The 15,449-nt window shown below is 39.4% G+C and overlaps 1 protein-coding gene and 1 long non-coding RNA gene across 2 annotated transcripts in view; both read right to left on the bottom strand.

Annotated features, from left to right (window-relative positions):
• LOC106148034 overlaps window positions 1–3,039 on the bottom strand; it is a 33,921-nt gene extending 30,882 nt beyond the window's left edge. The window contains exon 1 of the long non-coding RNA XR_001233148.1: window positions 2,258–3,039. This is a non-coding gene — a long non-coding RNA (uncharacterized LOC106148034). The remainder of the gene's footprint in view (window positions 1–2,257) is intronic.
• A 7,040-nt stretch (window positions 3,040–10,079) lies between these two features.
• Ctsc (cathepsin C) overlaps window positions 10,080–15,449 on the bottom strand; it is a gene marked incomplete at its 5' end in the record, with an annotated part of 30,277 nt that continues 24,907 nt past the window's right edge. Inside the window, 2 exon segments of the mRNA XM_013511971.1 lie at window positions 10,080–11,059; window positions 12,359–12,490. Coding sequence (XP_013367425.1) covers window positions 10,557–11,059; window positions 12,359–12,490 — 635 coding nt within the window.

The raw sequence follows: 15,449 nt of genomic DNA, 5'->3' as shown, positions 1-15,449 counted from the left end.
GTTGGCTCCCTCTGCTTCCTGGCTTCCAGAAGCTGAGTAGTTTTCCTCCACTAGGCCTTCCTGCCATGTCCTTTCCACCTTGGAACCAGGTTACTTTGGACTGAACCCTCTGAAACTGTGACCCAAAGTAAACTTCTCTGTCTTAAACTGTAGGTGTTGGGTACTTTGTCCGTGACAGGAAAGTGACTAACACAGAAGCCCTTATGTGAGTGAGTCCTCAATGGGCCCCATTTTCTGACATTCAGAATTTATGCAGTACCCTCTGCCTTGTGTGATTTGCTTCTAACAGCACATACAAACACTGAGATGTCTCTTCCATGATTACATTGCAAAAGGTTGTGAATCCTGTCTTGCCAGTGCAGTTTCTCTGCTTTCACAGCTCATAGCCTCTGATGCAGCAAAGTGTCATGCTGGAGAGGCCCACATGCGAAGGCACTGAGGATGGCCTTTTGCCAGCAACCAGCAAAGAACAGGCTTGATCCAAGTGCCTGCAGAAACTGAATTATTTTTACCATCTCTGAAGGAGATTTTCCTATTGAAATTTCACATTCTCCTGTAGACCAGTGATGATGAGCCTTTGAGAGCTTTGAATGGTAACAAACAGCCACCTGCAGCACTCATGCCATAGCTTTGCCACCACTGGATAGACCCTAGGCTCACACTTTGAGTAGCCTTGGGAAAAAAGCAAAGAACCTGGTGAAAAATGTGCCTGAATTTCTGACCCAAAGAAACTAAAACACTGAAGTACACTGGTTTATGCCACTGAATGCTGGAGAAATTTGTTATGCCATGACATAATTAAGGCAAGAGCTTTGGCGATGGAGGCATCTGTAACTCATAAGTACACAGATTATGTACACTAAGCCTGAGCAAGCTCCCTCATACAATGTGTGGTAATGGGAAAATAAACTTGGTACAGAATAATAGAATTTAACGAATAGATAAAAGACTGGGAGCCTGCAAAGAAAACTTTAAAGAAATAGTTCAGAGATCAGAAAAGCAGGAATTGCAAGGTTAGGCATGACCAAATATTAAATGCTGAGACAAAGACAGAACCATTTCCTGTAAGGAGAATTTCACTTCTCTTGATGTGAACAATTTCAAAGATAAGACCTGGAAGAAGGCAGATTCTAATAGGCTGACGAGAAAACACAAGGTGAGGAGATGAAAGAATCTATTTTGAAGGAACTTAGCTGTTGAAAGAAGAAATAAGTGGAGTCCTATTTGCATAAGTGAAAGGTTGGCAGTCTTTGTGTGAAGGAAGAAAGCTTGAGCATATTTATTTGATGCGGCCATGCAAATTGTCATTACATTGTCTGTTATTTACACTATAGCCATTTTATGTAAAAAAATTAAGATCATAACTTGTTCAGTGATTCATAAACTTCCTGCCCCTTTGAAGGCCCCTACATGTCCATTGGCATTTTATATAATAACACACAGTATTTTCCCACATTTTATGACATGAATATTTCTTAATGTTATTGTCAAACTTGTGTACTATAAGTGATCTATTTCCTATTTGTCGGACCTCTAGGTTGTTTCCAGCTTTTTATAACTGTAAATAATCCTGTGATTAATTACACAAACTTGCTCCAAAACAAAAACAGAGGGTCTTCCCATAAAAGATGTTTTATGGATGATTTTTAATGCCAGGACTTCTCAGGCTAAGGGCTCTGAAGTGACTTCAATAGAAATTCATGCCAAAACTGCTGGGCCTCCTTTATTCTTATATTATGGCAAACTACAAAAGTCCAGAAAGTGGGTAGTTCAAATAAACAGTAAGAAATCAAGTGCCTAGATTGAATCAAAACTTTCTGAGAACCCAAATATGTTCTGTGAACCCATTCTGGGTTAATGTCTTTCTCCCAGCGTCCTGAGGGACATGAAATTGAAATATAGCAGAAAGGGCATCAACCATCTTTCTACCTTTATTTATGTATGTATGTATGTATGTATGTATGTATGTATGTATTTTCAATCAGAAGGACTGTTGCTCCCCTTATTACCTCCTTTGTTATTGCATCCAAGTAAAATAAGCTACTCTTCCTTGAAGGGCTGAGTGTACTGATCGAAAATATCTTTTATTTGAGTTTATAGAAATTGTTAAAATCTGCTGAACATTGTGTTTGCAGAATCCTTCCTGTGAATTGCTGTCACATTTCTGATTAGTCCCCTGTTGAAAGGAAAAGCTAAAAGCCAACATACTTAAAAGAAGGCCTATCATTCCTTTCTCACAGCCTCCTTTCTGACTTACCTTCTCTCTAAAGTGAGGCCACCTGCGATGGTTTGGATGGGTTCTGTCCTCACCAAAGCTAAGGCTGAAGTATGGCCCTCAATGCAGCAGCATCACAAGCATGGAGTAGAGGAAGCTGTTTGCGTCCTAAGGGTGGAGGATCATGACTGGATTCGTGACCTCTTCCAGTGAGTGCGCTCTTGCCCCCACATGACTAGATTAGTCACAAGAGCGGGTGATTAAAAGGAAGTCCATCCCTCTTTGTCTCTTTCATATTTGTCTGGCTCCTTTCCACTTTCCACCATGAGTTGAAGCAGGACAGAACCCTCAGCAGAAGCTGGTATTTTTAGACTTCCCAGCCTGCAGGACTGTGAGCCAAAATAAACCTCTTTTCTTTAAAAGTTACCCCAAACAGAAAGTGGACCAATCCTTCTTTTATTTATATTTTAAGATGCTGAAAGTGTATTCTTAGACCTTGGGATTTGTGCAAATATGAGAGATTCCTACAAGAAGAAAAGGAAGAGCAAAAGAAAACTAGGGCCTGAAAAAATCAACACACCCCAGGGGAAGTCATAGGAAGGACATCTGGAGGGAAGTACAGATAGTTAAGAGTTACTATTCTAGGAAAAAGAGGTGTGGGTTCAAGTCCCAAGTAAATGTGTGAGCTCTGTGATTTGGTACAAGTTACTTAACTAGTCCTATTCCTTATCTATAAAACAGGATCTTTATAAGGATTTAAATGAGACATCGTATGTAAAAGGCTTACCATATCACCTGGTACAAAGTGAGACCTTGGTAAATGGTAGCTATTATTATCACTACTTATTGTTATGGTTGATACATTGTGCCAACTTGGGGAGTCTAGAGGTTTGGCTAAGTGACTCAGCAGATCTGCCTCTTGGGGTGAAAAGGACATGCCCTTTCCCTTCTGGGATGTTGTTTATTGTGTTAATTTGAGAAGTTTAGAAGGTTAACTATGCAACTCAGAAGGGGTCAGGGTGCTTAATTTGTATTCATCCTGAGCCTGTGCAAGAGGCAGGCATGCAGAGGGTGTGGGTGTGGAGGACCACCCCCACCTCCCCAGAGCGGGTAGACTGCATAATAAAAGGAATTGAGGAAGGACTGGCTGCTGGTTCTTCAGAGGAGCTCTGGGTCTTCACCTTCAGCTTGGTCGTCTCCTGGCTTCTGGTGCAGACTGTTGGGCTTCCGTCTGGACTCTTCAGCCTTCTGGTGTTAGCTCTCCGGCCTTCATCATAGATTCTTCAGCATTCCGTCACAGACCCATCAGCCTTTTGATACGGACTTGCATGGACACTGCAGCAAGCTCCAGGCCCGGGGCTGGGCTCTTCAATCTCCAGCATGCAGACACCCTCTGCATGCTTCCTCATCCAACTCTGTAGCTGACCATTGTAAGCCAAACTTGTAATTCCTTGTACATTTGTTTATCTTGTATTATATCTGTTCCTCTAGTAAACCCTGACTGATACACTTATTAAGACAGAAATAGTTGAGTGCAAACATAAAACACAATTTTTCCATTGGAAATGTTCCCTAGTGAAGCTGGTTCTGTGGCAGTCAATGTAAGGATGTAGCAATGAGTTTCAAGGGGAGGGGCTGTGGGACTTCATCATGCGGTTCCTGTGGCTGACAGCAGCACAGTGATGGCATTCCAACTGTGCAAGGTGCAGAAGCTCCCTCCATTCTCAGGAGTACGAGATTTCCCTGAACAGTGTGGTCTCTAGTGATGATGATAATGGGACTGCATCCCAACTTCAGAGAAACTAAGAAGGAACAGGAGCCAAGGGAACCACAATGGTTTCAGAACAAATGGGGAGCTCAGTCCCAAACACATCTGTCACCCAGTGGGTTGTAGTTCAAACCTATTATCTAACTGGTACAGTGCCTTAAATTCTACCTGCCAAGCCTTCTCAGTGGTTCTTCCCTGCCTGTAAGTGAAAGGAAACAGCAAAACTAGCTGAACTTTGGGATGACTAACTACTGACTAGGAGAAAAATTACCTGTATACAGAGAAGTTTATAGCACCAGGGCTTTTATAAGCTTCAATGAACCTGATAAAATTTTTTACAAACTGTAGGAGTATGGGCATTTTTCTTGGGAAAGGATCTATAGTTTTCATCAGTCTCAAAAGGGCCCATTAACTGCCAGGAGTAAAGGATCAATGCTTTAACCAAATGCTTTCTTAAAGTAAAAATGCTTTAATCTTCCTTCTTATTCTTTGCTTGATAAGACGTTTGATAAGTTGAATGGTGTGGTCACATTTTATGGCAAGACTTTCTCACATACATGACCCTACAATTATTCCTATACTTTTCCATTTTAATGAAGATTTAATGCAATTTATTGTCCACAAATGAACCTCTCTCTCACAAAGTATAGCTGTGCATTTAATAAATTATATATCTTTTAAACATAAGGTCAGTGGGAAGGAGTTCCTACCCATTGGGCGAAAGAGGTTCAGTCTGTCATCCTGAAACTAAAGGGCTACTTTTGTTCTGTCTCATTGTTCATACTTTCTCCCATGCTGGTGGTTGCATATGCATTTTACTTCTATTTTTGGCTTGTGAAAGCTCAGCTCAAAGTTCTGTACACTTTTTGGAAGTTTGTCAGATAAAATCAACTCAGATAATTCTCTCTATCCTCCACAGTCTGTAACAGTCATGTTGGTGCTAGGAAAGAGCACAAGGGAGTCAGTATACGGTTAATGTAGCATTTTCAACATCAGCACTATTGATATTTTGGCTAAATAATTCTTTACATGGTGGACTGTCCTGCACTTACACAATGTTTAGCGATATACCTGGCCTTCACCAACAAGATACTGTATCATGCTCCCCTACCCCCAAATGTAACAATCTCAAAGATCTTCAGACACTGTCAAATGGCCCTGAGGAGCAAACTGCCTCTAGGTGAGAACAACTCCAGAAGGGTGAGCATCAGACTTTTGTTCATAGTCATTTCCTACTTTCTTCCCCTTCACTTTCCTTCAATTCAGTTCATTCATTTATTTTTAACTTATTTTATATTGCATCTTCATAGAGCACTTTAACCCTCTTTTTAAAAACAAGATATGTAGTATATAAAGAACACTCATTGCTTTTCAGAACTTGCCACGATCCTTTAAAACTATTTTGGTTTTTTTGGTACTGGGAATCCAACTCAGGACCTTGTGCTTGCCAGGTAGGTGCTGTGCCCTTGAGCCATATTCCCAGCACTGACCCTTTAAAACTAGAAACTAACATCACCTATTCATAACTAAAGACACAGGCAGTTAGAGATTTCTCTTCAATTACTGAACAAACTGAAAAATATCAAACACTGGTGGATCATAGATTCACAGCCAGGACTGTCTGACTTTAAGGTCTGATACTTTTGTGGCATAATGCTGTATTGTTTACTCTCTTAGTTGTATGATTTTGACTCCACTCAGTTTTAGCCTGCAGGAGTAGGAGCATGCCTGCTATCTTTTGGGGATAGTGTCTTCTTACAATGGCACGTGAATAATCAATCTTAAGGAAAAATGGGGCTTTTCTTTTTGCTTTCCAGAAACTCCATAAGAAAGAATGGGGGGCATAAAATATGACACAAAACATTCATTTCCTATCATTTATCTTAAACTATGCTGAAACCATTCAATACCTTTAAAGGATCAGAAAATATATTACAGAAAAAAACCATCTAAATGATTACTTTAATGTACAACCTTAGTTACATGGCATTTCCCTTTTTCCCTCAAGGGAAGGTTATTTCTCTAATTTATTTCTTTTCAATTGATTGCTAGGATTTCAATCTCTTTAGACCTTTTGCATTAAAAGGAGAATAGGTCTGCTAGTTTTTTTCCTCAATTTGAGGAATGTGAATTTATCACACTGCCCCCATTTAACAGCCTTCAAAACTGAATTTCAAAAGCAAATTTCTTTCAGGACAGAAAGTTCAAAATCAAAGTATTACATCAGCATCACAGGCATAAAGTTGGAAGAGGAGAGGTTAAATTAGTTACTTACGCTTACTTCTAAAAGGTATTGGTAGAACACGGATCTTTATAAATAAACCTCTGAAAGGAATAATAAAGCACTTACAAAGGCATGGGTGCCATTTTCTTTCTGAAAGCAACTCTGTCTTCTGTGATTTTTGTTGGCTGTTACCGTGAGGGCAACAAATGGCACGGTCAGGTTTGCTAAGGTTTCAATTATTTTATAGCCTAGGCAGTTTCAGGAAAGCATGTTCTTCCAATCGGAATTACAATTCAATAAGGTCAATAGAGTACAGCTACTATTTCATTAGGCCCTTTGGCTACCTGCCATCACCCGTCCACTCCATCAAGTTACCATACTTCCCGCCGGAGCAGAAGATCCCCATATATCTGTAGCTCTGCAATTTTGGTCAGGAAATTTCACTTCAGGAAAACAAGCATTTAGTAGTTAAAAGATATAACCATTAACATCGTTTTATTTAAAAGGAAACTATTCAAGTAAAGCTTCTAAGCCACCACCTATAGATCGAATGAGTATGGAATGCTTGCCCCCAAAAAGAGAAGAGGATTTCTGGGAGCTGAAAAAGATCTTAGAAATGATTTCACAGAATAAATAGAATATATGCCTCACAACACTTAGAGTTCTTACATTTTTTTCTTAGTTGGTACAGTAAAATGTTCTGGGCATACTGAAGTCTATATTTACCTTTACTAGCTAGAACTCAGGCATGCCACTTTACCTCTGGTTTTATTCAAGAGCAGAGGTGGACTATAACACCTTCAGGACCTAATGTTGTGTAACTGTTTTGTGCTTACTTTATTTTAATGCTATTGAGAGTTAGAATAGGAAAATCAACTGTTATAACCTTAGATCAACCTTAACCTTTTTCACTTCAATGTTGCAGTAGATTTACTCTGCAAGGGGCTTGTTACTAAGAGGTCCCTTCAACTCTCAAACTTGATCTTTTTTTCTCCCCGAGATAGGCAATTAGGGCATGGCCAAGCTGGCTGGGGAAGTAGGTGTGATCTGTTAATTACAACATTCCTGAAGAACACATATGCAGAACAGCTCCCAAAGTCCTGCACCTGCACTTCCCTTGAGAACTCAAGCAGGTTTTCGGTAGGATGACCTACATCTGATGTTAGCCTGAGGCATGGAATCCCAGCACTGCCTCTCAGGACCAAATATAGAAGAGTTCTTGTGGGTTTCCTCAAGATTTGGACAGTATAAAAGGACACAGATGCCAAAAAGAGCTTGCTATCGTGGCTTTCCTCATAACAAACCTGCATTCTCTAGGATGTACTTTTATCTTGCTTTTTCTTTTTTCTCAGCCCAAGATGCATAGCCCACTTTTTCTCACTTCTCTCTTACTCAGATTTTACTCCACCCTGGCTCAGTCTGCAGAGGCAGGTTTTCCCACTGCTCTTTGCTCATTTTGTTCAATTCTTGGAGATGAGATGCTACAATCTAACTCCAGAAGGACAGGAGAACAACTGAACCCAGTAATGTTTATTTGGCCACTTTAGGAGACACTACCACTAACATCCCCACAGCTAGCAGCATAATCTCCCTAACCAAAATGCTCTCCCTAATTTAGTTTGTAAGTATTTTTTCTTGCGGTTTTTCTTGTGTGTGTCTCCCCTGTGGGGTCCTCACTTAAAAAAGAAACCTCATAAACCCTCTTGTAGTAGGGTAGAATTAACCTTAAATGCTTTCCATAGCAAAATATCATTTTACCATTTAAATTCAGGAAAAGATCACCTGAGTAGCAGTTAATTCTTATATACTCCCACCCCATGCCAACCACTGTTCTACATGCTTTGTGCATGTGAAAGCACTGGATTCTCTGAGAACTCTGTGAAGTAGTATTTATATCCTTTCCTAATTCTACTCAGTTCCTAAGTTCAGTGGTTGGAAGTTGGATAGAGTTGAGCAAGTGTGGATGACCAGGAAAACTGTAGAACCTAAATCCTTTTTAGGTTCCCTACTTAGGGCGAGAGAGGCTTGACATTAGCTGGCAAGCATTGTCATTTAAAATTACAAATGCAAATCCATTTGCTTCCTTCCTTGCACTCACAGGAGCATAAAGACAGAGCATTCACAGTGAGCGATAACTCCATTATCTGGTGAACAGCATGAAACACAGGAGGAAACAGAAGCAAAAGCAGGCTCAGGAAAATGTCTAGGATTTCACAGCAAGTGTCAGAACCGGAATCTTACCAGGCACTATGGCTCCAGAGTGCAACTTTTCTTTTCTCCCTGGTGGCTTGTCATGCCATCTGTGTGTGCTTTCCTGTAGATTTTCTGAGAATGTCTTTAAGGAGATGAATCACAGGTCTCATCCTATTGTTTCCAGAGCTCAATTTGTCAACATTCTGATTATATTTCAAACAGCACCAATATAAACAAATTTTAGGTAATGAAACTTGCTTTTTGTATAGATCAACAGTCTAACTATATGACTTATGGAACCATCCACTAAAGAACTGTCTTAATGAATACAGTAGGAAGAAAGAAGTGATGTGCTTTATAGGAAGAGCTGTGTCCATGTACACACTACCAGGCTCTAAAACTTGAGTTCTTGGTCTTGGCAATTCCATTTGTAACCTCTGAAAATGTACAGCATCTTCCAATCATTGCTTGTTCCAAATAATCATGCTTTTAAGGACTGGTTCCCACAGCCAGTTAGGTTTACACCTATATTTAGCCTCCTAAATTTTCCTAAAGCATTTAATGACTAATGCCAATAATTTTCCTTTAGAGTACAGACAGCACACTCATGAAATCATGCAAGAGTACAGGTGCTCTGCATTTAAATGAGTAGCTCTGACACAAGTTTGCTGACTACAGTCCAACTAGTCAACCAGAAGATAAACTCATGCTTACATCTAAATCTTAATTTGTGAAAATTAAGATTTAAACAGGTAGTATCTTTATAAATTTTAGTGAAAAGTAACAAGCTTGATTTTTAGCCTATCTGCACTTTCATGTATCAGCAAGACCACACACACACACACACACATATGAACTAAAATTACATTCAAACAGTAACAAAGAAAGCATACCTTGTTAAAGGCCTTCCAATGATAAGAGCCATTGCTGTACTTATAATTATAGTGTCTGCTTCTTTGTCGGCGTGTGGTCAAAGTTCAAAAGCATGAGGCAGATGGGAGAGGCCCAAGAAGCCACACTTTGAGCATAGGGCATAGTCTTGCAGTGCCATTTTAAGTATAGCAAAACTGTAGTTTTAGGATTGTGTACCACAAAAAAAAATACATGAGGTTTGATACTAAACTAAGAGATGTAGAATGTCAAGGTGAAATTTCCAAGCACACAGCCAATATGCCTGGTGATTATAGATGCTCAGGTGAGATGTGCTCTAAGGCAACCTAGGACGCTGCATTAGGAAGATTTAATCATGATTCCATCGCTGACCAGCTGTGTGACCTAGGATGTGGCACTTGCTCTTTTTCAAAGCTATGGTATCTTTATTTGTGCAAAGAGGTTGTGAGAGTGTATGATCTTTCTGGTCATTTTGAAATCCAATGGACTTCTTATTTTAGAGCACTGACTATTTAATTTGCCTGGAACACTATTTGTAGTAGAAGTTTACTCAGCAGAGAGGTTTCATAACATTCTGAAATACCCTTGGAGATCCCAAAGAGCTGTCAAAATCTAAGCCACTCGTTAAGCAATACTGCTCACTGATAAATGCTCATTCAACATACATAAAATACGTACCATCAGAAACAGTTAAACCAATACACAGTTTTCATCAAAATTCTTTCTTCCTCCCTCTATGACTTCTGGCCTATCAAATATCCAAGGAAGACTGTAGAGTTCACTAGGGATTCTCATAAAAGATAATGGCTTTTTTATTCTTAATTTATTCAAATATTTTTCCTTCTTTAAGAAGTATTTTCTGAGGTGACAGAAGTGGAGTCAATGGTAAAAAGTCTCTTAAGCATGAATAAAAATGCTACAGTAGATATCACTTGCACATTTATGAAAACTTTAGGCTTGTGCTGTCACATAAATTGAAAAAATATAACATCTGTGTATATCAAAAGATTAGCAAAATCTATTATCTGTCAGTTTAAACATCACTCTCAAAAATCTTACTTCACCAAGTACTTGGAGAAAATCAGGCCAGTGGCTGATAGAAGGTTTTTAAAAATCCAGGGTGTTTTTAATTTTAAAGGCAAAAAACTTCATAGAAACTTATTTGTACACTTATGAAATTGCTCTTATAAACAGCAGAAGTCTGTGAATCAATCCATCCTTTTCTTAATTGAAGATGACCCGCATAAAATACTGGGAAGTGTATCCTACAGCATCGGAATGGGTGTGGCTGCCACTGCTATGCTTTCAATTGCACACTCATCAGTGCCTCTGAGGATCCGGAAGTAGCCGTTCTCACCCCAGCTTGTGCCCCAGCTGTTTTTCACAATCCAGTAATCCCTCCCACTGACTGAGTCTGTGCCGTAGCCCACGAGCAGAACAGCATGATTTGTCAGCTCAAAGGGGTTGAAAGGGTCTCTCAGCCCAGTGTGGTGGTAGACCCCTTTGTGGTAGTGCATAAAATCATCGTAGACTTCAAAAGCAACCGCCATGGGCCCATGCTGGACCAGTTCCAACTTCATCAGGGCTTCATTGCAGCCCCCATAAAACCCCCCCACGTAGTGGTACTCAGAGGTGTAGTAACGCATACAGTCCTCTTTCATTTTGCAAGGCGTATCAGTGCCCTTGTAGGGGAAGCAGGATTCTTCTACCAGCCCAAAATCTTGGGCGTACTTTCCCGCGATGAGGTATGGGAAACCACCTTCACAACCTGAATGTGAATAAACACGCAATGACTTATTAGAAAAGAGTGCATAAGAAATTGTACCACTTCCTATTTTTTTCTTCTCTAATTCATTATTTTTTATTTGTTACCCCTGGAAAGGTGTTCTTAGCTTACATGCCACTTCATTCATCCATCTGCTTGACGTCCAGCTAAGCATCCTCTCACCCTGTCTGTTTTACAAATATTTATTTAGCACCCAAGCTGGAAGGTCATTGTGACATACTGGCTAACTGGGGACACCCTGAAGCTTATACAGGTTCAAATCCGAAGCTGTGCGAAGAATTTAACTTCTCTGTAATTCTGTTTACTTATCTATAAAATATGAATAGTAATAGTACTTTCCTCAGGGGATAAACACATGACTTCATGCAAAAACTAAAATTTAATGGTTACGACCACTATTAAATAGCAGATGCACACCTCAGCTCTTCCTCAAGTAAATCCTCCCTGGCAGTCTCTTGCCAACAGTCACATTTCCCTGTGAGACCTAAGTCTATGATACAAGTCCATAATCTTGTACTTTTTATTATCTTGGTTCCTTTCATCATTATAGTTATTTAAATCCTATATCTCTCCATTAACTGTAAGCATCATGAGGATGAGGCCCAACTCGATACACTAGGATAAGCCTAGCACTCACATGGCTGGTTTTTGCTAAGTATTTCAGAAAGAATGAAAGGTTCACTGACAACTAATCATTTGACAGTGTTTTCACTGGAGAGCTAGTGAACTTTCCAGTGGCCAAATCTAGGGCTGACAATGGAAAATGTTGAAATAGTAATATTTCTCTCTGAATTGGACTCATGAGTATAGCTGGTCTTCCTAGATAAACATGGTGATTCTGGAAGCCTAATTACAGAACTTAAAGAAGAAATCATTATTAGTATGGTTTTAATAAGAACTAGGTTTTGGAGCGAGAGCATGGCTGAAATCAAAACTCTAATACTCACAAGGTGAATCACCTTCAAAATATTATAAATCTTCTTGCACCCAATATAAATCTTTTTCTGCTAGATGGGGAAATACCTTCTTCTCATGTTTCTGAGCACTGTTAGGTCATGTATATAAGACGCAGTACTCACTTAATGTATAACTATAGACATTTTGCAAGATGTTGCAATAAACTCCAGGAGAAACCATCCATCAGCAAGTGACATATGCACCTAGGTTTTGCACTGCAGAAACTGCTCTCTTTACTGTGGTATCCTTTTGCTTCACTATTGATAGCCAACTATATACAGGTAAATAGTTCATAAAATAACGCTGAGATATAATAACACTTACCCTGAGCATATTGGCTACAAGATACAATCTCCTGAGGACTCAAGATTGGGGTCTGAGTGTTGTTGGTTAATATACGGATTCTTGCTTCTAACATACCCACAGAAGCAAATGAGTAGCAGCTTCCACAAGATTCTGCAGATGGAAAAGAAACACAACTAGTTTCCAAGAGACATCTGATAAATCATACAAAAACCTGAGTGGATATGATGCACCATATATAAATGTTGTTGTTCATAAGGTTGCTCACAATATACAGTAGAAGATTCAATAACAAATACGATATATGAGATCCATTTGACAGTATTCTTGGTGATGATAAAAAGATTTATGTCTACAAAATTGTAAGCCATCATATTGAGAAGAAGCTTTGGATAGATACACGTGACCTGGGCTTGTAAATATCTCTAGTGCATGGGATACTTATGTCCCCCAAAACTCATGTTGAAATCCCAACCCCAAGGTTATATATTATCAGTGCCCTTTAAAAGAGCATCCAGAGAGATCTCGCTTCCCTTCTATTTTTTTTTTTTTTTTTTTTTTTTTTTTTTCAAGAATCAAACTCACCACTTTGTGCTTGCCAGGCAGACGCTGTGCCGCTGAGCTAAATCCCCAGCCCCTCGTCTCCCTTCTAATGTGTGAGGTCACAGCAAAAGGCAGTCTACAGGAGCCCAAAGGTGGATTATCACCAGAGACTAAGGACTGCTGGCACCTTGATCTTGAATTTTCTACCTCTCGAAGTATGAAAAATAAATTTTTATTGTTTCCATAAGCCACTCTGTTTGACTGTTTCTTAAATGTAGCAACTTGAACAGATTACGACAAGCAGCATTTTTAAAGTATGTTGGGTGGAACTAGCCCTGAGAACGCACAGGTGTGGTACGTTTTGGAGGGCTAGACTTAACCTGCATGCAGGAGCCAGACACAAGACAGCCCAAGAAAGGTAAAAGAGAAATTAGACTGATGAATAGTGTATGCAAGGTAGGCAATGAGAAGGTGCAGACAGTCAGAAGATGAAAAGTTAGGGCGGAAGAGAAGGTCGGGTAGAAGAGAAGCCTACCTATATTAAATACCTCCCTGCTATCTGAAGGACAAAATCAAGTTATCTGCTAGGAATACAGTTGCTATTCAAGAAAAGGAAAAACATGTTGTATTGTATCATGAGATAATCTATATGAATTTTTTTTCAAAATATGTTGGTAAAAGATATAGATACAAGAAAATTTAGGCATCAGAACTGGGGCTTCCACTTGTTAACAGATTTTGAAAGAAAAGTACATAGAATTTTAAATTATTATTTAATATCTGTTATTTCACCTCTTCTTTATTATTTTACTTCTTTCACTTCTGTCATGGCCACAAAAATTACATGGAAAGATGCTTGTACTAAATCCAAGGTAAATCCTACACAAAGAGCACGTTATTAAATTTATTAATATTAGTTTTACCAAATTATTTGAATGATTTGAATGGTGAATATCCCCTATGAATTCCATTATGAACAGTCAATTATATAATTCTAATTACTCATTCTACATAAAAGAAGTATCTTTAGTAAATCTCAATTAGTGCTTTAGCAACTACCTTCTTTAGAAAGAAAAGTATTCAAAGGTATTAGGCATTCAGAACATTACTAGGGGCCCTTTTTTCCCTGCTCCAGATAATGATCTGTGGCCCTCAGAGGCAAAGGAAAGCCAGGGTGTTCTATGCTCGGCCACTAATGTCTGAAACACTCTTTGAAATACTTAAATCATTTCCCTCCAAGTAAACTGTGCATTTGCTTCAGTGTTCAGAGGAAATAGCCTGACGCAATGAAGAAACAACACTTGTTTGTGGAAAGGAGTCAAGGAATGAATAACAGATACATACTTATTCCCAAGAAATAAAGTGAAAAGAAACATGCAACCTTATTTCTAGAGTCGTTTTTGTATTAAAACCTATCATTCCTGATGCTCCTCAAAATTCTCTCTCTAAAACATGTCTCAAACTTATCCATACCATGTACTCTTTTTGTACCATATCTCAGTCATGGAGATCAGAAAAGAAACCTTTGTAAGAGGGCCTGAATCCATTTCCTATGCAACCTAATCACTTGATGATGTGGAAGTGAGGCACAGAAAGGAGCCATGACCCACCCAAGGTCACACAGCTAACCACAGATGGCCGATGCTGGGAGCCTTACATCTCCTACTGCAGGATGAGTGTCCTTTGCAGTCTGTAAGTCTGAATTTACTTTAAAGCACTTTCAGAATTTCTGTCCCTGTCATAGTCATTGAATAGAAAGACACTTAAATGTTTTGTTTTTCAAACAATCCAGGTAATACTGCATTTAGGACCTCTCTTACATATGATAGAATGTCAGGGGAACACACAGCCAAAGCTGTTGCTCCCTTCACGAGAAACCAAAGTCTTATACAAACATCAGACTTACATTCCAAGTGAGTTGGGAAAGGGTCCCATTTGGCCATCTTGCTTTCTTAGCATCCTGCTTTCTCAGCAGCCACGGAAATAATCTTTCACCGTGAATCATTAAGCCCTCATTATCTGGCATTCAAACACTATGGAAGGGATGGGCCACCAGCATATTCAAGGCTTCAGAATGTTCTTTGTTAATAGAGAAATCAGAGGAATAGGACAGAAGATAACCCTCAAGCAGAAGGTCAGCTGTCAAGGTCCCTACGGCCTCATTTTAAAAGGCAAGGCTTGGCTAGACTCAAAAAGGAACATTATCAGCTGGACTGGTGACACACAGGCCTAGTCCACGATCCCAACCCTCTGAGAAGCCCATGCAGGGTATCACCAGGTCATGGCCAACCCAGAACTAGTGAGATCTGGATTTTCAAAAATGCAAAACAACAACACTTCACCAAAAACAAACAGAGGAGACTATTACCCATTAAGAGGATTACAATGCAATAAAAATATATGGACTTACGTTCTCTTCTTTCCCTCCTTTGTTTCACTGTGTGACCCAGGGCAGGTCATGAGACCTTTGGGAATTTCTTTTTATCTTGTGTTCAGGATAGATCAGGTGGAGCAGATAATTTAAAATCCCTTCCTTTCTACTCAAATAAACAGCACTTAACTCCAAATT

The sequence above is a fragment of the Chinchilla lanigera genome, unplaced genomic scaffold (assembly GCF_000276665.1).
Source record: "Chinchilla lanigera isolate Chin_1 unplaced genomic scaffold, ChiLan1.0 scaffold00013, whole genome shotgun sequence".
Classification (NCBI taxonomy): domain Eukaryota; kingdom Metazoa; phylum Chordata; class Mammalia; order Rodentia; family Chinchillidae; genus Chinchilla; species Chinchilla lanigera.
This window is presented reverse-complemented; position numbering and strand designations above follow the sequence as displayed.